Source organism: Myxocyprinus asiaticus, chromosome 47 (assembly GCF_019703515.2).
Source record: "Myxocyprinus asiaticus isolate MX2 ecotype Aquarium Trade chromosome 47, UBuf_Myxa_2, whole genome shotgun sequence".
Lineage (NCBI taxonomy): Eukaryota > Metazoa > Chordata > Actinopteri > Cypriniformes > Catostomidae > Myxocyprinus > Myxocyprinus asiaticus.
Window position 1 is genome coordinate 5,944,405 of NC_059390.1, and position 23,670 is coordinate 5,968,074.

General features: G+C 37.1%; 1 protein-coding gene across 8 annotated transcripts in view; it reads right to left on the reverse strand.

Moving 5' to 3' along the window:
• The window catches only part of LOC127436485 (non-muscle caldesmon-like), an 83,441-nt gene that overhangs the window by 36,126 nt on the left and 23,645 nt on the right, over positions 1-23,670 (reverse strand). For all 8 annotated transcript variants that reach the window (XR_007896403.1, XR_007896404.1, XR_007896405.1 and 5 more), the window contains exon 2: positions 10,996-11,092. Coding sequence is in view for 4 of the 8 variants with exons in the window: in XM_051690677.1 (XP_051546637.1) it covers positions 10,996-11,069 (74 nt within the window). In the remaining 4 variants the exon portion in view is untranslated. The remainder of the gene's footprint in view (positions 1-10,995; positions 11,093-23,670) is intronic.

The window sequence follows — 23,670 nt, forward strand, 5'->3', positions numbered from 1 at the left end:
TGATTCTGTGTTTCTCTCCCTCTGTTTTTACGGTAACAGCCCAATAATACTAGCTAATTCAAGTCTGTTTTTTTACATGCAAGTGTACATTTTCTGAAGTTATCATTAAAGGAAAAGTTCACCCGAAAATGAAATTAATACAACACAGGACTCATATGGACCACTTTCATGGTAATTTATTGTGCTCTTTTTTGTCCTTTTGGCAACTTGACAGTTGCCAAAATTGCTATTTGATTTTAATTTTTGGCTGAACTATTCCTTTATAAAATTGAATACCCAAAGATTTAAAAATCCCAAGGGTATATTTGAAATGCATCAGTGGTGCTCTTAGAAAAAGCGGGAATCGGTTCAAATTCGCAGACCATCAAGACCATTAATATTCCTCATGTTGCATTGCCTGTATGAAGCTCCCTTGTTTCTTAACTCCATAATTAGGAAAATAAATCTCTAACAGAAAGAAAAACACTGACCGGCTACTGCAATAACATTCAGGTGGGTCTCTGCATGTTTTAGCAGGAAAGGCATTTTTAAAGGTGTTGAAACTCTTGGTTTAAGCCTGTTATAAGGGCAATACTGGAATGTATTTGATACCAGTAAACAAACACATCAGCCGAACATGTTTTCCATATGGACCACATCCTTTGGCCGAGTGTAGCATTAATTGTTTTATAGCATGTGTGGTGATCGCTATGCAGTGAGCAACATGTTTTATTGGATTCATAAACTCTATAGAGGAAGCCACAGTTACAGTGTGGGAAATGACTTTTATATGCAGTAAATGTTGCAGTTAATTTGATCTCGTAATAGCGCAAATGACAACGTACACTAGTTTGGACACACCTACTTGTTCTTTATTATGAGTATTTTTCCCATTTTAGAATAATAGTAATCAAAAGAGAAAAAAAAACCCATATGGAATTCTTATATCTATGTCTATATACAATTAAATTAGTATTATCATATTTGTCATTAAAGCATAGCCTTTAGATCAAAAAGTTCATATAAATTCAGTCAAGTGTGTCCTAACTTTTGATTGGTGGCTGAAAACATTGCAGATCTGGATATATCCAGGCAATGGCCATATCCGGACAGGAATGGCTAACATATCCATGCGTTCACAAGAATTTTCTTTTGGTCCAAACATCTCAGAAATGTCAATGAAAACATTGCACATAGGGGCAAAGGCTCTAGAGAGCAGTCTTAAAGGTTGGAAGAAAGAATGAGAACAGATGGAGAGAGAGAGAGCGAGATTGTGCCAAATTGCTGTTCTATTCCCACACTCTGCCTGCACTCTTCCTTCTTCCGAAAGCACCTACTGACCTCAAACTTATCTCCAGCTCCACTGATCTGTCCGTTCCATATTTGACCACAGTAGTGGCTCACCTGCTCTCATTTCCACCCCATAACCTTGCAGCGTTGAGTTACAGCATCCCTGTAGCATGTAAACCCTCAAGCGGGCCTTTCTTTAACCAGGCAGAGAGAGAGAGAGAGAGAGAGAGAGTTTGGACCTGGCCTTACGTTGAGGATGGGTGTTATTTCCTGCACTCTTCCTGGCCTCTCATGGGAACAGCACAGATGTGTGGCGCCAAGTTGGTCACCACTCCAAAGAGAAAACTAGCAGCTAAGGCAGCTTGATGTTTAAAAATTTGACTTTCTTCTGCACATTTGTGTCAACTGTTAGCAGTAAGGAAGGATGTTAAAGGATTAGTTCACCCAAAAATGAAAATTCTGTCATCATTTACTCATCCTCATGCCGTTTCAAATCTGCATGACTTTCTTTATTCCACTGAACACAAAAGGAGAAATTTTCCCCAATTGCACTATTTACTCTTTTTAATGCAATAACAATGAACGGGGTCTGAGGCTATCAAGCTTCAAAGGATGCAAAAGTACTACAAAAGTGCTTCATAAAGTGGTCCATCAGTGACCCAGCTCTGTGCTGGAACATTTCGGCTCTGGAACGGCCACTGCAATCACACAGGAGTCTGTGAACATCGTGCTTTTAAAACAGCATAAGCCAATTGACTGTTAAACTGTCTTAGAGATGGCTCAGACCAAATATTTGACTAGATGCAAAGGACATCTGATCAGGGCTGCATTTCCCAAAGGCATCATACCTAAGCAGATCGTAGAAACCATTGGTGCTAATGGTCACTACGATCAACTTAGCTTGCAGTGGTTTTGGGAAACGCAGCCCTGAGTGTTTAGCCCAGTTTTTCACATGATGTTTTCAGCATGTAAGAGTTGGTATAGTCTCATGTAGCCAGACTTTAGTGTAATTTATTCTGGATATGAACCACCCACTGAGCAACAAATCACAGTTCATGGTTGTAACTCATTTAAACAGCGCCTCAGCAGTCGCACAAAGCATTTTACACCAAATAAATTAGAAATTGTTTGAATTTCGGTCCAATTTCTGTCCAAAGTCATGGGAAAGAACCTAAAAACGGCATACGCAATACATTTTAGTTCTGCAATATGACATGTTTTTCAGTTAAATGAACATGTTAGAGACTTGTTACATCTTGTAAAAAGTTTACAAAAGGCAAGCATTTTTTACTTTGGAATAATGTGAGTGATGAATAATGCACAATAACACAGGAACATGCAGTATATTAAAGGAATGTTGCGGGTTAAATACAAGTTAGGCTCAATTAACAGCATTTGTGGCATTATGTTTATTACCACTAAAAATGAAGTTAACGGGGCCAGTCCATAAACATTAAAGCTCACACTGTTTAAAAAGTATAGCCACAAGATGTAAACATTACATTATTTTAGTGTGATAAAATTGCTTGGTAATCTTACCTGTGTAAAGTTCTATGCAGTAATATAATTACGTTGTCATGACGTTGTAATGCTGGTTAAACCAGTAATGTAGTAAAATGCTGTAACACCATTAAATCCCTGATTTAATTACAATAAAATCATGTTTATAAGCAGGGTTGGGGAGTAACGGAATACATGTAACGGGATTACGTATTTAAAATACAAAATATAAGTAACTGTATTCCACTACAGTTACAATTTAAATCATTGGTATTTAGAATACAGTTACATTCAAAAAGTATTTTGATTACTGAAGAGATTACTTTGCATTTTATTGTCATTTGTTTCATTTAATATTTAGTCCTTTCAGATGGAAAACATTTATACATATAAATGATGCGATTCAAAGTGCATTTGAACAGCAGTGAAACACTTTCTTATGATGTGTTACATTCATACGAGCAGACAGAGAAGTACGTTTGAAGTAAGTTTGGAGCAGAAAAAATAGAAATAAACCTTGTGTAAATTGTCAGCTTTACGCTAAGCTAAAATGCTATTTCTAGCCATTTTACATACACATTACCAGGCACAATCATATTATTTTAACAAGAAAATTCACGTTGGATCATAATTTCTTTTTTTCTAGTAAGACCTTTGATATTAGGGCAAAAATCATATTCTTAATAATAATTTTGTATTGTTTTCCTGTAAAAATAACTAAAAATCCTTAAAACAAGATCAGTTTGATTGATCTTGTTTTAGAAACAACACTGCATAAGATATTTCGGTTTTTCAGAGAATGTATTTTTAACATGTGTATTTTGTCTTACTGTACTGGCAGAGTTTTTATAGTCAAAACAAGTGCAAAAAATCTAAAAGTGCTGAAGTAGTCCAAAGTATTTAGAATACGTTACTGATATACGTATTCTGTCATCTGTAGTGGAATACATTTCAAAAGTAACCCTCCCAACCCTGTTTATAAGTATAATGTTTATGTCTAGTAGCTACACTTTTGAAACAGTGTGTATTATAAGGTTTATGGACTGGTCCCGTTCACTTCCACTGTAAGTGCCTTACTGCGATTTTTGCTTCTTTTTTTTTTTTTTTTAAATAAACGAGGTACGAGTCACAACCATTTTTTTTTTTTTTTGTGGTAATTAACATTATGCCAAAAATGCTGTTAATTGAGCTTGAATAGTTTAAAACCCAGAACATTCCTTTAAGAAATAAATGCCAATTTTGATTTTATGTTGACTTGTACAGCTATAACTCTGCAAACAAAGCAAAATATACAGTTGCGCCTTAGGATATTTCATTTACTTTCTTCTGACTGCCTGAAACAAAACTATTAAATGTTTATAATAGATTTAGTGCTAACTTTGGCAAATTCAATGACTCGTTGCTCCTCTAAATCACTAATTTTAGCATCCTGGTACCTTGTAAAGTCCCAACGGACTGATAAATCTATGCACCTTGACTCATGGAAATTATGTTGCAATCAGCCAGTCACATTAGAGCTCATGATTTAAAGGGATAGTTCACCCAAAATTGAAAATTCTCTCATCATTTACTCACCCTTATGTCATCCCTGATGTGTATGACTTTCTTTCTTCTGCTGAACACAAACGAAGGTTTTTAAAAGAAAATTTTAGCTCTGTTGGTCCTCACAATGCAAGTGAATGGAGACCAGAACTTTGAAGGTCCTAAAGGGACATAAAGGCAGTATAAAAGTAATCCATATGACTCCAGTGGTTAAATTCATACCTTCAGAAGTGATATGATAGTTGTGGGTATAGATTTTTTTGGAAAATCTACATTTTCACTTTCTTTCCACATTCTGGTGTGGAAGTGACTTTCACTGTCACATTTAGCTACCTACTGGTTGGGGCTGGACAAAGATGGAGATTGATGGTAAAAAAGGACTTAAATATTGATCTGTTTCTCACCCACACCTATAAAATCGCTTCAGAAGATATGGATTTAACCACTGGAGTTATATGGATTACTTTTACGCTACCTTCTGAGTTCTAGTCTCCATTCACTTGTATTGTGAGAACCAATAGAGCTGATAAAGTGTTCTAAAAATCTTCATTTATGTTTTGCAGAAGAAAGAAAGCTATACACATCTGGGATGGCATGAGGGTGAGTAAATTATGAGAGAATTTTCATTTTTTGGGTGAACTATCCCTTTAAGAAAAAACTCTATTATTGTGTGCAATATGCAACAGTCACATGCCATCTGAGGCTAAGACTAGAGTAAGTACAGCAGAGAAAGCTGTTTCATATGTGCATCATAAAAGTTAAAATGTAGCACACTTAGCACAGTCAGTAAGTTACAGTAATGCAGACGAACAAAAGACAGAATGCACGGTCTCTCTCTGCTGTCAATTTCACCAATAGAAATGTTGACTCATATTTCAGTGGAAATGACTGGTGCACGTCAAGCCATCATCGCCTGATGTAAAAGCAGCTGCGATCGAATGCCAAGTTGCTCCTACGTGTATGCGCGTTATCAGACTCTTGCTGGTTTTCCGTGGCAGCACCAAGCCAACATCTGCCCACCCGCTGTCGTCCTGCTCTCGCTCAGAAGCGGAGCACTTCAAGTCCCTGCCAGTAAACACTTCTAATGTACAACCATTTGGCAGGGCAACAGTGCTTATTCTATGTATGTGAAAAGCATGCCTGCATTTCACTTTTGTGTCCGCCTTGCACTGTGCTGACAGCCAAATGGATGAGGCCAAAGAGACAACACATGGTTTTGACTAGTTCAATTACAGGCAAGGAGTAAATATTGATTGTTACAGCCTCTTCATTTAATGGAAGCAATTTAATAGTGCAATTTAATCTTTTATCACTAACGCCGGCCGACTCAGGGGAGCAGGCCAAATTGAAATGACTCTACGAGAACATAAACACAGGATCATGGAGTCATGTCCTAGAGTTGAAAGTGTTGCATTAATAATCTTTTGCTGCATTTGTAGCTTGCTGCCAAATGCAGTACTTGGCATGGGAAAAACAATTCCACCCTTTGAGAGGTGTTTAATATATGGCAAAAAAAAAAAATCATTAGTTTTATGCTGTGCTGTAAAATATAATGGGCCCTAATCTGTGCATGATCAGCTTCAGCTTCCAGTCTGAGATTAGGTGAAAAATATCCCATATCTGTTGAATGGTAACATGCTTTAAGGAAACAGGCAGACCGTACAACAACCAAACACTCGAAACAAACACTGCACTGTGAATTATCAGTATTTTTGCCTTGTTTCCTGGTAAAAATATCTAAACATCTGTAAAACAAACTACATTAAATTGAGAAGCAATATATTGTGAAATAAAAATATTTACACTACCGGTCAAAAGTTTTGAAACACTTACTCATTCTTTATTATAATTTTTTTCTTCACATTTTAGAATAATAGTAAAGTCATCAAAACTATGGAATAACATAAATGGAATTATGGGAATTATGTTGTGACTAAACAAAATCCAAAATAAATTAAAACTAGGTTATATTTTAGCATCTTCAAAGTAGTCACCCCTTGCCTAGAATTTGCAGACATGTACTCTTGACATTTTCTCAACCAACGTCTTGAGGAATCATCCTGGGATGCTTTTTAAACAGTATTGAAGGAGTTCCCATCTATGTTGGGCACTTATTGGCTGCTTTTCTTTATTATTTGGTCCAAGGCATCAATTTCAAAAACTATTTTTTTTTTTTATTTTATAAAATTTTAGTTTTATAATGAAATAAATTAATATGGTGGCACAATTATATTTTTGTCTACAAAACTAATTTCAAACATTTATTCATACGTCTTCAGATCAAAAGATTTTTAAGATCATGAGAAACATTTCAGTCAAGTGTTTCAAAACTTTTGACCAGTAGTGTAAGAGAATACAGTGGCGGTGGCAGGCTGTGCATTTAAAGTCTAGACCTTCAGTGTGATTCATGCCATTAAGAAAACACAGTTTCACAATGAATAAGACACCCTATGCCTTTGAGCATCATACATTATGTCGCAGCTAACTAGTAATACCAATTGACATTTTAAAAACATGTCCACGCATGAGAGCCAGAACTTGAAACGACACTTAATGCTCAAGCAAGCCTAATTTTAACTGCAGCATGACTGTTTTGTGAAATGAACGTCTCCCGAACAGACATTCAAAAATCATAATTTTTCATATGAATCTACCAAGGAGGTCTATAATACCTGGAAAAATCAATCTAATAATATTTGCAATTTAAATGTTACTTGCAATAAATTTCATTTCGTCAGGGTACACGGTTATGCTGCGTTCCATTCAAGTTGGATGTGGGATATTCCTACTTGATATCTCCGACTATAAATGCATTCCATTCCCCAATATTCGGAACTGCAATGCTCCCGTTAGCTTAGCAGGGGTTTGACTCTCATTAGAGATGTCTCCTAGTAACCCAACTGATAAAACAATGCTGCAGCGCTAACATTTGTGCTTCAGGTGTACGATTATAAAAAGAGATTATAATGTTTTATACACCTGTTTCTGCAGCAGGCGTTTGTTAAACAAGCTTTAATATCATGTAATGTGGAAACAAACTCATTTATCGATATTACTTAATAAAGTGAATGTTTATCACTTACTGTGAGTGTCGACATGTTTGTGTGACATCATGCACCTGCATCTCAGTGAAATCAGAGTTGAGAATTTCTGCACGAGCCTACAAGTTTTAATTTTGACTTCAAGATGCATTCCATTGCACTTTTCCTAGTAGGAAGTTGTTAAATCCGACTTTCCGAGTTAAATGGAACGCAGCACTACTTTTCAAAACTTGATCCGACACTGAATTCTTAAGCAGCCTGATTCACATTTAGAAAACTCCTGATGTTGTTATAACAATGCAAAAAGCGCTTACCAATTTACTTGAAATGAAAATCAGCCCTCCTTTCCTGTTTAATAAATTAAGCAATCACACGGTCATGCAGAACATCTCATGTTTTTAAATCCATAGGGATTTCTTTCTCAATGGCAATACCAGCACTTTTCGCTCTTGAATTACATACATCACTTAAAGCGTGATTGCGTCACTCAAGGCCAGCTAGAAGGCCTCGACCAGGACATATCCTAAAGATCACATCCACCAAGAACAAATAACTCAATCTGATTGGCTGATGAATCTGACAATCTGACTTTATTTGCACATTCATTTGCACTGTTGAGGGATTCTGTAGAAATTCTGAAGGCCTGACGGGGTGGAGCTCAAACTCATGCGCTGCTTCAGGGATGCGATTTGTGAAACAGGTGTCACACTTTGCTTGTAAGCATCAAGGAATAAATTCTGACTGGATAAACTTTTAATTTTTCTCTATTTGTTTGTAGATTAATTAAGAGTGGAAAGCGGTTAAAAATACACAGGCGTAAAGGTGATTGAGAATGAAAGGATGAAAAATATGTATTTATTTGGCATGTTAGGCCAGCAGAGAAGGCTTTGCTGGCCCTGAGAATTCGCCACTGAGAGAATGTATGTTTATTTTTCTTGCCCTTTTGGCAAATCTTGCTCATTTCAAACATAAACCTCACTCAACTGTAATTTATGCTTCTAACAAGAAAATAGTATTTAAACTTAATTCAAGATATACTTAATATCTTAAGCAATTTTGCATCTCAATTAAATGTATCTTGTTTTAAGTATTGTTTTTAATTTTTTTTATGGAAAACAAGACAAATATACTGATTTAGAAAATGATTTTTTCAGTGTTCATAGGCTACCAGCTATGTTCTAATATCATAGCCAATGCTCATACAAATAATTGCTGTTGAAAGAATATCGACTTAGAAATTATTAATGTGATCCTGAGCTCTGTTTGCAATGTTAATGAGCTAGATTTTCATATTAATTAGTCATTATACATAATTCATTTTGACAAGGGCATAAATCTCCATAAACAGCTGTTGTCCATGTTTGCAAAAATGCACAATGCTCAAAGGAAATCTAGTACTAATCCAAAATGGTTTGTGTCAATGGCTAGAGTGTTCATGGGAGTGTTGCATTTCCATAAATGGTCAAAATGCTCACTAATGCGCCAATCCTTGTATGTTTAACATTTGTTACGTTAACACTGGTTTTTTACACTCCACCATCACAGAGGAGACAAAAAAAGTTGACATCTCAAATTTCACGCTTAAACAACAGTATTAATATAGCAATTGCCTTGTTTTAGTCCCTGGGTCAAAACTGTACATTAAGAACTATCAGCTGACAAACCCTCGAGATGTTCCTTTTTTCCACCATCATGTTTTTCTAAAATAGTGAAACTGAGTGTTCACAATTTCTATAGAATCAGAAGGGTATGGAACACCCCAGAGGACAATTGTATTGCTCTTTCACATAATGGGTTTTTTTATTTAAGTATCAACTTTGTCTAAGATTCTATAGGGGATATAAAAATAGATACATGTGAGATAAATGAGTACAGAGCAATAAAATAATGTAGATAGCATAGCTCAGATACTGTAACTTGGTCTTGGAATAATTTAATTAGAAATGTTTCTGTTAACATTGAGACTGACGTTTGATGGCAGACTTTGGTGTCTTGGCAAATCTGAGCAGTTTGAGACATTGCTGAGAACTCTTCTGACACTATCAGGTTTCTGGGGTCTTTTTTTAGCAGAAAAAAGCTAAGAAGCGGGAGACTTAAGGCCTCGATATACTTCTAGAGAAGTTCGTCTTTTTGCTTTGTTCAGGGGTAAAAAGAAGTTCTAAACAGCCGAGCAACGGTATACTGTTTCAGACATCCGCCACAGCACTGTGGGACGGCGTTTAGAAGTACATTTAAATATGAGGACGCTCAGTAAAACCGTAACAAATGTGACATTAAAATGTGTTATCAATGATTCTATGCCTCATTCTATGAGTAGAATTCATATGAGGTCAGTAAAAAAAGTTGTTTTAAACACTTGATGATGATTTAAAGTAATATATATGCAGTAGAAAATATTTAATTTGTGTTATTTAAATTCGGAATTAATGGTGACAACACACTACATGCGGCCATAACATGCCCCAATTAGACTCTGTTATTGTGATTTATGATGACACTTATACTTTTGCAAAGATGAGTGTATAAAAGTGTTAATGTGCTCTTAATCTTACTTTTGTAATCTTGTAATCTTACTTTGGGCAGATGCGTGAATGGCTTTAGATGCAGATGGCACATGAGTGAATGGGCACTTCAGAGTATTTGAATAGATTTGATTCTTTTTGTAAAACACAAAATAAAATCGCATGACATGGTCTTGGAAAAGTGAACGATCGTACAGATGTAGGTACATTTCCACCAGCTAGCTAATAACTCTACATGCCGGTGTGTTCATGTTGACTGATTTTGACTGACTGAAGAACGTAAACAGAATTAGCTGACGGCATCAAGGTAGGTGAAGCTCCAGGTCACATCTACCAATGAAGTCGACCAATGGCAGTAAGAAGGTGTTTAACATCCGGTCAGAAGATTTCCTAAAAGTTCGCCCCAGCGAGCTGTTACGGACCACAGAAATGAACTAAAAAACACCATCTTTTTGGTCTGATTTTGTTCTAAATGATGTCACACCTATTCATTCTTCGATTTTGTAGGAAATATATCGAGGCCTTTAAAGCGACAGTTCACCCTAAAAAGCCTCAGTCACCATTCATGTTAATTGTAATGAAAAAAGATGCAATGAAAGTGAGTGGTGACTGAGACTAAACATATTGCCTAACATCTAATTTTGAGTTCCACGAAAGAAACAAAGTCTTAAAAAACAACACAAGGGTGAGAGAAGTACGACAAATTTTTCAGTTTTGGTTGAACTATCCCTTTAAGCAAAAGACTCAGTTTGCTCCCCATTTAATCTCATTACTTTCTGAGAGAAACAATTAAGATATTACAGAGATCTCATCTTTGATTTTTCCTTTTTAAAGGGCTAAACTAAACGTACAAAAAAGCTCCTGAGGCAGAAAAGTTAAAATATATATAGAAGCTCATACTTGATCTGCACCGTTCAGTTAAAACATCTAATTTGGACACACAGTAACCGACAGCTTGCCATATACAAAAACATGCATGGATAATAAAAGAATGGTTAACATGATGGCAAGGTGTAACATCATTATCAGCTGTGCAATGAATTTGAAGCTCTTCCACAATAACAGCTGACAGTTTACAGAGCAAAATGTTTTTGAGAAACAGAGAGCGTCAGTGACATTACCTCTCCGCTTCTAGGCGCATCTCCTCCCGTTTCTGTCTCCTGAGCTCCCTGCGCTGTTCAAAATCGTCATCCATGCTTCAGTCCTGAGAGTAAGGCCCTGGAAGAAGAACATGTGTCTGCTTCAGTCTCATGCATGAACCTACGTACATAAATTCACAGAATATCCCCACTACGGCATGACACATACTTCTGAATATGGTTGCGTGTGTCTGGATTCCACAGCAGCTGTGTGTATTTGGTTGACCTTTTCGGCAAAAATCACACATTCCCATATGCAAGACATTTACAACCGTACTTTTTTCAGCCCAACTTCAAACAGATCTCAAGTTTGTTTTCATAATACCACTTAAAATGGAAATTGTGAGAGTGAGAAAAGGAGAGAATGAAGAATGGTGGGAAAAAGAAAGGGAGAAAGAGAGAACGGGTGAGGAAAGGATGTTAGCACAGGATGTCCACTCAAGTCAAGCAGAAAGACTCTCACTAAATATACTGCAGGGTGCATGGCGGAGAAACACGGCCCACCCAGGAGATATAGAGCTGTTGTCATTAATCTCTACAGTGTGTCACAGTGACCACCATACATAAATCTTACAGATGATAACCTCTGGAACGGTGTAAATTTAAAAACATGGAAGAATTACACTCGCTCCTGCTCTCATATGCCTAAGGCCACATCTACACTAATGCGTTTTTGCTTCCTAACGTCATCGTTTTCAAATGTATGCTATTTTCGAAACACACAGTGGAGAAAACGGCATTCCAATGTAAATGAGAGGCATAAATGTAGCAAAATCAATGCATTTTCCAAACACAAGCATATTAGTGTGGACGTGGCCTAATACGCTAACTAGGAATGGGAATCGTCAGGAAATTAACGATTCTGATTCCACTTAATGATTTTGGTTCCTTAATGATTGTTTAAGTACTTTGGAGGAAGAAAATAATTGCAATTAATGGTCCTTACAATAAGCTAAAGAAACATACTACCCCAAAATAGAAAAAATAGTAATAGTTGGTTATACATAAGTTTAAGTTAAAATATTTGAGTATCGAAGCAGGGAACACTTTTGACGAATGGATGAATGCAGATATTGAAGCACCATTAATGGAACATAAGGTTATAAAAATAATTCAGTTTTAGAATTTGACTTTGCCATTCATTCATGTTTACTGGATTAGGACTTTTAAAATAAGGTGACACTTGCACAGAGCAGTTATTGTCATTAAAAATGTTAGAGCCAAGCATAACTTTATTACAAGGATTTTATTATTTTCCATGACATTAATGGCCTGCAACCACAATTTTAAAATTCTCTGATATTTCTAGGTTTTCCACAAAAGTGTGAATGCTGAAAAATGGAACCAACACAAAGAGTATTTTGGTCTCTTTTTCTTTCTCCAGCTGTAGCCAGAAAAAACCCAAGCCGGCCTTTTCCTTTCCGATTTTTACCCTCCATCTTTCTCTTTCCCATTATGGTGCAAACTCTCAATCATAGCCAGTGGGCTTGTCTCCTCCCTTTCCTTCTTTTCCTTTCTCTGTCTCCAATTCCTAAACTGTCCCTCTCTCTTGTTCTCTCCCTTACCGGCTCCCAATTATTGCCCAATCCATTCCTTTTTCCTGCTCATTCCCTCCCTCTCTTTGAGCACTCAGAACTGTTGCTGGTTAGTTGGAAACAATTTGGGGAAATTGTGTTTTAAAACACAAACATCTTGCTTGACTGTAGTTCTGTACGGTTGACCAGAGTTGGGGAAGCTACTTTGAAATTGTACTGTAGCTTTTCAAGCTCCAAGCTACTCATAATTTAAAGTAGTTCAACAAACAGTCAAAGTATAGAAAAACTGCACACAAAAACTGAGCACATTTAAAAACAGAAAGCATAAACTATCACAGGACATTACATTTCATACACTACATTAAACATCAAAACTTTACGATTAGACTGAATTGTGTTTCATTTTAAACCTTTTATTTAAATGAACCATCCAAACAAACCAATTCATTAAAATGAATGGTTGCTTCCCAGTGTTTGGTTATTATCTCAGTTTGCTTGGCTGCAAAGCTGCAAGCGCAATGCTGTGTGACACATTTTTTGTATGATTTAACCTTTTGTCAAGCAACACCACACAACACAACATTGGAAAAAGTAGCATGTTACTAGCCTACTCTGTTCTGAAACCAGCTAAGCTAAGTTAGTAGAATTGCTACTTTTTGGGGGGTTCTCCCCAACACACAACAATTACACACACAATGTATGTAAGAGGGTGACAAGAGTGAGAAAGACAGAGAAAGGGGACACAGAGGGTCTCAAGAGTTCTGACACAGGAGAACACTTACAAAAATTAACTGCAGTAAAACTGCAGTCTGATTGCAGTATTATTGCAATCTATGTAGTAAAAAGTGCAGTTTTGTGTAGTACATTGATGTTGTACTGCACAATGACAAACTGTACTGCACTTACAATGCCTTTTAATTGCAGTACTGATATAGTACACTGCAGTACAATTGCAAGTCAGTGTCGTACTATTACAGTTCAGTGAAGTGTATCTGCATTCCACACTAGTATAAGTGCAGTACATTGCAAAATAATAGCACTTCATTGTAGTACAATTTCAAATCAATGCAGCAGAGCTGTAGTTTGTGTAGTTCACCTGCAGTATAAATGGAGCTGCAGTTGCAAATGCTGTTTTCACACTGAACAAAGCTGCAGTTCTAAAGTGTCTAAACTAGCGCTGTCGAAATTAACTCATGTGATTAATTTACAATGTTTGATTACAATGTTACATTTTTTACGCGATTAACATAATTACCAATTTGACATTAGATTCTGGCATTGGCACTGGTTGCAATAGGATGGAACCTTTGTGATGTAACCGGGGGGGACCTTATACAGAGATGCACACACCACAAACAAACACACAGCAGCAATTCCGAGTTGGTGATCAAAGTGATGGAGAAATGTCCTCTTAATGGTATTGTTTTTGTACAAAACAAACACAGATGCAGCAAACTAAAGCCACATTCACACAACTTGTTGGAGTGAAGGAGCCAGCGTTTCCTCTGTGCCTCGTTGTGCTTTCATTTTTACCGGACTATTCAGATAAAGTCTCATTATGTGGGCAGTATTAGTGCTAAAAACAAACAAAGCCCTATTCGGATGGTCATGGTTTCTCAGGATGATGTCTGTAAAAAAAAAACGCTTGCCTTCAGATGACAATTAATTTATTGCGAAAGAGCGAGTTCGGTTATCCTACGAACTGGAAATTTGCTTCTCATGTGGTCAGGGCCGTGTCTAGAAGGGATCCCTCTTTGGTCAACATCTCGCACATGCGCAGTCTGTTAAGTATAGTCTTAAGTATGTGTAACTACATTCATCACTATATTTATCAAAAGAACGACATATAAAGTTAAAGATCAGTTCAACATGGCTAGCAAAATAACAATGGCATGCTCATGAACTGCTTTTAATTTAAACAACATAAGCATTAATTATACAGTATTTAGAAGATAGCAACATACACTATATTGCCAAAAGTATTCGCTCACCTGCCTTTAGATGCATATGAACTTAAGTGACATCCCATTCTTAATCCATAGGGTTTAATATGACATCGGCCCACCCTTTGCAGCTATAACAGCTTCAACTCTTCTGGGAAGGCTTTCCACAAGGTTTAGGAGTGTGTTTATGGGAATTTTTGACCATTCTTCCAGAAGCGCATTTGTGAGGTCAGACACTGATGTTGGATGAGAAGGCCTGGCTCACAGTCTTCGCTCAAATTCATCCCAAAGGTGCTCTATCGGGTTGAGGTCAGGACTCTGTGCAGGCCAGTCAAGTTCTTCCACACCAAACTCGCTCATCCATGTCTTTATGGACCTTGCTTTGTGCACTGGTGTGCAGTCATGTTGGAACAGGAAGGGGCCATCCCCAAACTGTTCCCACAAAGTTGGGAGCATGGAATTGTCCAAAATCTCTTGGTATGCTGAAGCATTCAGAGTTCCTTTCACTGGAACTAAGGGGCCAAGCCCAGCTCCTGAAAAACAACCCCACACCATAATCCCTCCTCCACCAAACTTCACAGTTGGCACAATGCAGTCAGACAAGTACCGTTCTCCTGGCAACCGCCAAACCCAGACTCGTCCATCAGATTGCCAGATGGAGAAGCGTGATTCGTCACTCCAGAGAACACGTCTCCACTGCTCTAGAGTCCAGTGGCGGCGTGCTTTACACCAATGCATCCAACGCTTTGCATTGCACTTGGTGATGTATGGCTTGAATGCAGCTGCTCGGCCATGGAAACCCATTCCATGAAGCTCTCTACGCACTGTTCTTGAGCTAATCTGAAGGCCACATGAACTTTGGAGGTCTGTAGCGATTGACTCTGCAGAAAGTTGGCGACCTCTGCGCACTATGCGCCTCAGCATCCGCTGACCCCACTCTGTCATTTTACGTGGCCTACCACTTCGTGGCTGAGTTGCTGTCATTCCCAATCGCTTCCACTTTGTTATAATACCACTGACAGTTGACTGTGGAATATTTAGTAGCGAGGAAATTTCACGACTGGACTTGTTGCACAGGTGGCATCCTATCACAGTACCATGCTGGAATTCACTGAGCTCCTGAGAGCGGCCCATTCTTTCACAAATGTTTGTAGAAGCAGTCTGCATGCCTAGGTGCTTCATTTTATACACCTGTGGCCATGGAAGTGATTGGAACACCTGAATTCAATTATTTGGATGGGTGAGCGAATACTTTTGGCAATATAGTGTATGTGCCGCAGTGATGTACTGAATCGAGAATGGGCGGCGAACGTTCCTTGTTGCTGCAAGTTCCACAGCGTGCGCTCTTTTCCAGTCGAATCCCATAGAAAAATACAATACACATCCACTGAGGTGTGAATGCAATCTTTGTTAATTAAAATATAAAGTTGCATATGGGTGGATTAGAACCCTATGTATCTTATGCAAAGGGTGAAATAGTTACCACTAGACCACCCAATCAGACTCCTACTACTGGCGCTGATTGACGTACTTCACTGATTTACAATATCGTATGACCGACAGTAGTACACACAAGGATGAAGTTATCAGATGTATTATGTGAAATATTTATTTTAGAGCTTGAATTGATCATCAACAATGACTGTTTATCAAAACAGACAGCTTAAAATAATCTTTTACTAGCGCTCATCGTTGCTGTGTGACTTCAAACGCCATGTGTTATCTGTACAATCTGTAGAATCTCATGAAATTGACAAAAGAGGGATCCCTTCTAGACATGACCCATGGTCAGTCACATGTAATATTTGCATTAGGGGGTGTACAGTTAAGTCGGCTAGTTGGTAGTTCTGCCACACATTGGGTTCGTACCTACTAATTGAGGATCACATGAATTCAGTTGTGCTTGTTCCATAATGTGACAGCAAGAGGAAAATTTGTCAGTCCACAAACTGCGTTCTGTATATTTGTAAAAATAAATTTTCAAATAAAGGCTTTGCAAATATATTTGTAATTACGCTAAAGTGTAAATAGAGTGAACACGGTGCACTTTGCTCATGCTTTTGTTTCTCACGCGCTGAGATGACGCTCTCTCTCTCTCCAGTACGATATCAAACACACACAGAAGTGCATACAAAGAGAGAGAAAAGCCGCAACCTCTTTTTTCTATTTTTATTCTACGTAAGTGATACCACTCAGTGTGGTGGAATGGGGATGTAACCATTAATGTGAATAATTTCCAACATTTCTACAGCACTTGGCAGAGGTCAAAAGGTTTTTCCAAAACAACTTTTGGATTGATTCCTGCTTTTAAACTCAGAGATGTGGATTTGGATGGAAATTAAATTACCACACGACTTTGGTGTTTGTCACAGTAGGTAATTCAGCCGGGAATTTTTTCATGACTTTCATGACATTTTGGATTCGGACTTCAATAAAATCACTGACTAGCCCCGGTAAATGCTGGAATTACCTTACATCCCCATGTAAAACAATTAGCGTATGAAAAGGGCTCAAGACGCAGCGCCTTTCATGTGGAGTTCAAAGTGGCGCGAATCATGTGAATGCAACTTCACGATTGTTGTAGCAAAGTGGACAGCCACAGCCTGACAGATAATTAATATTGTGAAGGATGAGTGTTTAAGGGATTTAATGTACACTGCAAGGAATATGCAACCTATGGGGACAAGTCCAATTTACCACACTTATACTACAGTTAAAAAACTGCAGTTATTTTTTGTAAGGGAACAGGAAACAGTTATCTTCTAAACCCCTCCTCCATTCCATTACAAAAATCGAGAGGTCATGGCAAATTTGCTGCAAACTTCTGGCAAACATTTTCGGTGAATCACAAGCTCATTTGCATGTGAAAATAATGAGTGGCAAATTTGCAGTTAGTCTGCCAGAAATCTAGATTTTGTTTAAGGGTATTCACATAACACTGAGAAAGAGACACACACAGAGACAGAGAAATGGACAAAACAAAAACAACAGAGAGAGAGGGAAGGCAAGGAATGTGAAGGGAAAAAAAGAGAGGGGGAGATCTATTTGATCTTCCTTATCAGGCAGAATTGCTGCTCCCGCATTCGCAAACCGCAGGAATTCGGTCTATCTTTAGCGAGATCTTGTGTTTGCAGAAGCATGGCTGCTCTTCATATTTGAACCCTTGAGCAAACAGAACTGACTCAGCTCAATAAAACTGTCACAACTGTGTACAATCAACTCAAAATTAATCATGCTCTCCATTCACATTCAGAGTGTTCTGATGACTACACATGCTGAAAAATTTAAGACTGAAATTCAAATGTTTGTGTTTTGGTGGCATGTGAACTAGCAGGATGATCTCATTTGCATTCGTGGGTTTTCATACAGAGTGCATGCGTAAATTTTTGTACATTTGGATAGACACTGAAAGATACAATATCAATGTATCAACAGCACCTAAGATGCAAAAACTTTTACTTGCGAACAACTTTAGAGGCTTACAAATCTAGTAAATATCAGAATTAAACTGTTGTTAGGGGTGGGTAAAAATATTATTTTTCCAATTAATCGCGATCTTCATTTGAATGATCTCGATATCGATTCTTAAATCCAAAGATTGATCTTTCACTCAGTGCGCAACCCTCTACTACAGTGAGAGGAAATCACTTGCATTTGCAACCAAATTTCACGCTATGCGACTTAAGTGAATATATTTGGCAACTGGCTGATAAATGTTTACATTTCACTCACCAGTAATTGTGTAGTTTAGTCGTGAATTGTTCAGCAGCGAGATCCTTTCACATCATGTTGAGAGTAAAAGTTGTTCCGTGTAATGTGTGTCCAAGACGAGATCCACGCAACCCATTTGTCATTGAATACTTTTAATATTCTCTTTTAATACCGTTTCTGTTCTTTATAGTCAGTTGATGATCAAAAACAACTTCAAAAAACAATTAATTCTAATCATACATCGCACAGATGAGGTAAAGTATTTCAAGTCCTCTCTGGTTAAAGGTGCAATATGTAACAATTTTCATGTAATATTCACCTTTTTTTTGCCAATGTGTGAACGGCTTGTAACACAACTTAAAAAACGAGCCCTTCCCGGACTTCCTAGGTTGCTTATTGCTTGCCTGTAGACTGATTTTCATGCGAAGGGAGTGGGTCGCTTTTGCCGGGAAAATCCAAAGGATGTGATGTTTATACGCACTCCCGAGAGCCTTGTGACTTGAACTGCCGCTCGCTGGATGTTTTTTGTTTTTGGCACCATTCGGAGTAAATTCTAGAGACTATTGTGCGTGAAATTCCCAGGAGATCAGCAGTTACAGAAATACTCAAACCAGCCCATCTGGCACCAACAATCATGCCACGGTCCAAATCACTGAGATCACATTTTTTTCACATTATGATGGTGGATGTGAAAATTAACCGAAGCTCCTGACCCGTATCTGCATGATTTTATGCACTGCACTGCTGCCACACGATTGACTGATTAGATAATCCCATGGATGATTGTTGGTGCCAGATAGGCTGGTTTGAGTATTTCTGTAACTGTTGATCTCCTGTGTAAAACAGTATATACAAGAAAAACATTTAGAATGTTGATTAATTTATTAATCAAGAATTAACTGGATCGTGAAAAGTGGGTGTTACGAAACAAAATGGAGCTGGACTTCAGACGAAAAGTAGTCATTTCAGAGGCGGAGCAAGTTATTACATTTCTTAAAAGATTACAGACAAACTGATGCACAATTACGGAAGCCCTGAACTGCAAGGTGGAAAAAAAAATTACGGTGAAAAAAAAACAAAATAAAATAGTGTCTCAGTTCCTTCCTGAGCCTAAGTCTTATTTTTTTTTTCTCTCTTCCTAACATTTTTTTTTCTCTCTTCAAATTGTTTTTTTCTTTCTTCAATTTTTATTTTTATTTTCTCTCTTTAAAAATGTTTTTTTCTCTCTTCAAAAAAAAAATTTAAGACTTAGGCTCAGGAAGGAACTGAGACGCTATTTTTTTTTTTTTCACCATAATTATTTTTTCCACCTTGCGGTTCAGGGCTTCCGTACACAATAAAACCAGGTGCCGTTTGCATAAAACTCAGAAAGACTCCTAAGAATAGTCTTAAGCTTTGAGTTAAGTGTCCAAAAATTCTAAGCAAAGAGTAGGACTTGGAAGCTTTTTATAAAGATGCTAAAAGCAACTTTCTGCAAAGTCTAAGACTGATTCTTGGGTGCTGACTGAGGTGACACTTAAGTGTTGTGAAATAAGGACTACAGTGATGTCAACCTAAAATAGACACCCCCAACCACTGAATCAGCCAATAGTGAGCCTGCAAGGGTAACATGAACCAGCAATATATCTATATTTTAATTGCAGCACGTTTTCATTTAAAGAGTACATTGAAACTCGTTGTGAATTAAGCATTTGAAAAAATGTATGGGTTACATGTCTATGCTTTTAGAGGGCTGCAACAGCTAATTAATAATAATAATAATAATCTATCTATCTATCTATCTATCTATCTATCTATCTATCTATATATATATATATATATATATATATATATATATATATATATATATAATTTATTTATTTTTGATGGATTTCATTTAGCTTAACTACGAAACACATTCTATCATAAGTCCAACACATTCATTCTTTGTTGTAGAGTGTGTTGTCTCCACAGAACACGGTCATCGTGCTACTCCTAACTAGGTTAGGAAACCGCTCCAGCACTTTTAAACAATTTAGGAGCTGAGACCAAATCTTAACACTTACGAACCTTTATGAATCACACTTATTCTTAAGTTTAGGAATAAGAGTAAAATGACGTCATTCTTAGAATTTTGACACACTTAAGCCTCAAAATTTACTCTAAGCAGCTTTATACAATCTGCCCCAGGTACGTGCATTAAGAAAGTAACTTGGGTCAATTTTGATTTCATGTATGACTTTAACGTTTTGACTTAGGGGTTTTTTAAGACAACAATTCCAGAACTGTCAGAGGAATTTAGCAGAGTTCCTAAACGCAGTTGGAAACGCAAGCCTCATCTGTTCGCAGGCAATTCCTCGCACCTACTTTGCAGTAAAAAAAATAATTACAAACTCATTAATGTCAACACTCTTAGCCTGAACAATTTGCCATTAGCCTGTAGCTCCAGACGTTCGTCTTTTGCTGAGATAAATGCTTAGGTAAAGAAAGTTCTTTATAAGCAGAGCCAAAGCTGATGTTATCCACAACCCTGCTGCCAAAAGGATTAAATAACTAAATGTTTGGATGTACCACCCACTGTCTTTTGGACCACAGCCGCTCTTGACAACTTGTGCGAGAGGCTAAATTTACAGCTCGGGAAGAGAGCAGAGGATTGCCAACATAAACCATCACCCTTATTTGCATGTCTGTCGATATAGGTCCATTAACATCGACTGGATTTTGCTATCAGAGTTTATGCTAACACACACTCCGCGGCTGCAGCAGGAGTCTGGCGTAGGAGGACGTTTCAGACCGTGTTCTCTGGCCAAGATCTTAACAAATGGAGGAGCTACGCAGACATGTTACATTAAAAAGCATTTTAGCGCTATGTGATGTACATTTCACTGTGAAACAATGTGGTATTAAGTACCACATTAAATGACCTTGTTCCAACAGGAAAAAGCTATGTAAATCTGCGTGTAACCTTCAAAATGTCATAATGTCATGACATACATTTTAGTTCATAATACGGTCATATTGTGAGATGTTTATATAATGCATCCAAAGTAAACAAACAAACAGGACAATTCCTCAGATGAAGAGTCAACAATAGAGGGCTACATTTATAGCAAAAAGAGGTGACAGTAATGTGCGTGATTTCTATGGCACTAAAATCACCAACCAGACTTGAAAAAATGTTTACATTTGGTGAAGTAAATGATGGGGTTAAACTCAAAATGTCACACTTGAAAATTACACACTTTAGGTGTGAAAGTAAAAATAATCAGAAAATATTTTAAGATTGAGGAAAGGTTTTTCAAGTGTCTATGTTCCACAGACATTCCTCAAGTTTGTCCTCAAGTTTTTGTGAGCACAGGTGAACTGAAGCCAGGTGCATGTTGGTATCCCAGAAATTTGCAGTGTCAGCAGTCTACAGCCTCACTCTCTCTCACACACACACACACACACACACACACACACACACACACACACACACACACACATATGTTGGTGCAGCTATCATTATGAGGACTCTCCATAGATATAATGATTTTTATACTGTATGAACTATAGATACTATCCCCTAACCCTACCCCTAAACTTAACCCTCACAGAAAAACTTTCTGCATTTTTTTCATTTTCAATAAAACATTGTTTAGTATGTTTTTTAAGCGATTTGAATTATGGGTACACTAGAAATGTCCTTGTAAACCACATTTATAGCATAATACCCTTGTAATTACCAGTTTGCAACCTAAAAAAAAAGTCCTCGTAAACCACTTAAACCTGCCCCCCCCCCCCACCCCACACACACACAGACACACAGACACACACACACACACACACACACACACACACACCAAGCACCTCATTACAAGATGCTGCAGGTATGCCAGTTATGTGAACCCTGACTTTCCATCTGGATTTTAATCCCTGACCAATGATGGCCACTCAACACTAAATCAAACAAACAAAAAAAAATAAAACAATCCACACTTACATAGACTGATATATCATTACACTAGGTATAAGAGAGTTCATACTACATAGCACATGAAGGTTGTCTGAACCGAGACAGTCGAACCAACATTGATTCATATTAAAGAAATACTCCGGGTTAAATACAACTTAAACAGATATTTAACCCAAAAATGAATATTCTCTCATTATTACTCACCCTCATGATATCAGTTCTAGCCTAGGACAGGGGTTTTCAAAATTTTTGATGCAAAGGACCCAACCTCACTATTAACGTTATGCTAGAAGTACAAACCTGAAGAGAAACATTTTCAGTTAAATTCAGGTTTATTATTATAGCATTTTTTTCACAATAAATGGTTGCAATGAAGTTTTAAAGAGAAAATTACTTCACAATCCCCAATGTGCTATCTAACTCCCTAGAAAGTTACAGAGGCAAACTATTCTGGAAAGCATGTAGCCAAAGAAAGATGAATATTTAGAAATAAATAATTTTTCCAAACTTTTATTTAACTATTTGTTTTTTAAAAACTAGGGCTGTCAACAGATAATTACATTCAATCATCTCTTAATTTCTGATCAGTTTTAAAGTGGAATTAAACTGCAATGTAAAATTTTTATAAATGTTAACATTTAGATTTTTTCCCCCAATTTACACGTATTTTTTTATTTATTTTTTGTCTGAAATTTTCCACTGACCCCCTTGCACGCCTCTGTGGCGCCTAGCTTGAAAACTTCTGATTTAGCAAATGAAAAACTTTATTTTGCATTTTTTAAAACTGTGTAAAAACACCTGAACTTTGGCAATCCAATCAAATAAAGAGTCTGTTGATTTGTATACTTTACAAATTGGTAAATGTAGTAGGTAAATGTTGTAATACGTACAACACACTGCCAAAGACGCTGTCGACAGATCTTAAAGGGGTCAAATTTGCCTTGATTTTTTGACATATAAGAGGTCACTGTACTGGTAAAACATACTGTAAGTTTCAGAACTCAAAATATATATTGTTATATATATATTGTAAAAATATATTGTTTGCATGTAATTCAAATGTAAGTGCTTCTGAATGTGTAGAGACAGTGTTGTGCATACCTTTTAAGGTTCCTCCAAGGCTCATACAGGGAAAACACCATCATTAATTAAATAGTAGCCTTTTGCGGTTTAATAATCACTTTGAGTCACGTATCGACTGGCTTTTCCAGAGTGGGAATCTGCCGTCATAAAGTTAGAGCTCCTTGGTCAAAACAACACAGAAACACTTCAAAATAAAAGCTCCGTCAAAATTAAAGGTAAATTTATAGGAAAAAAGTATGACAGAAATACATCACTACTGTAAAGCTATGTAATATTCACTGTAATACTACTACTACTAATAATAATAATAAAAAATCAGTAGTATGCGCTGTTATGCAGTATTTCATTTGACAAAATATAACTCCAGTGTTGGATTTTGGATTGTGCTGAGGTTCTGTATATAAGCACCTCATTTGATAAAAAAAACAAAAACAATATTATGTTGAAAATT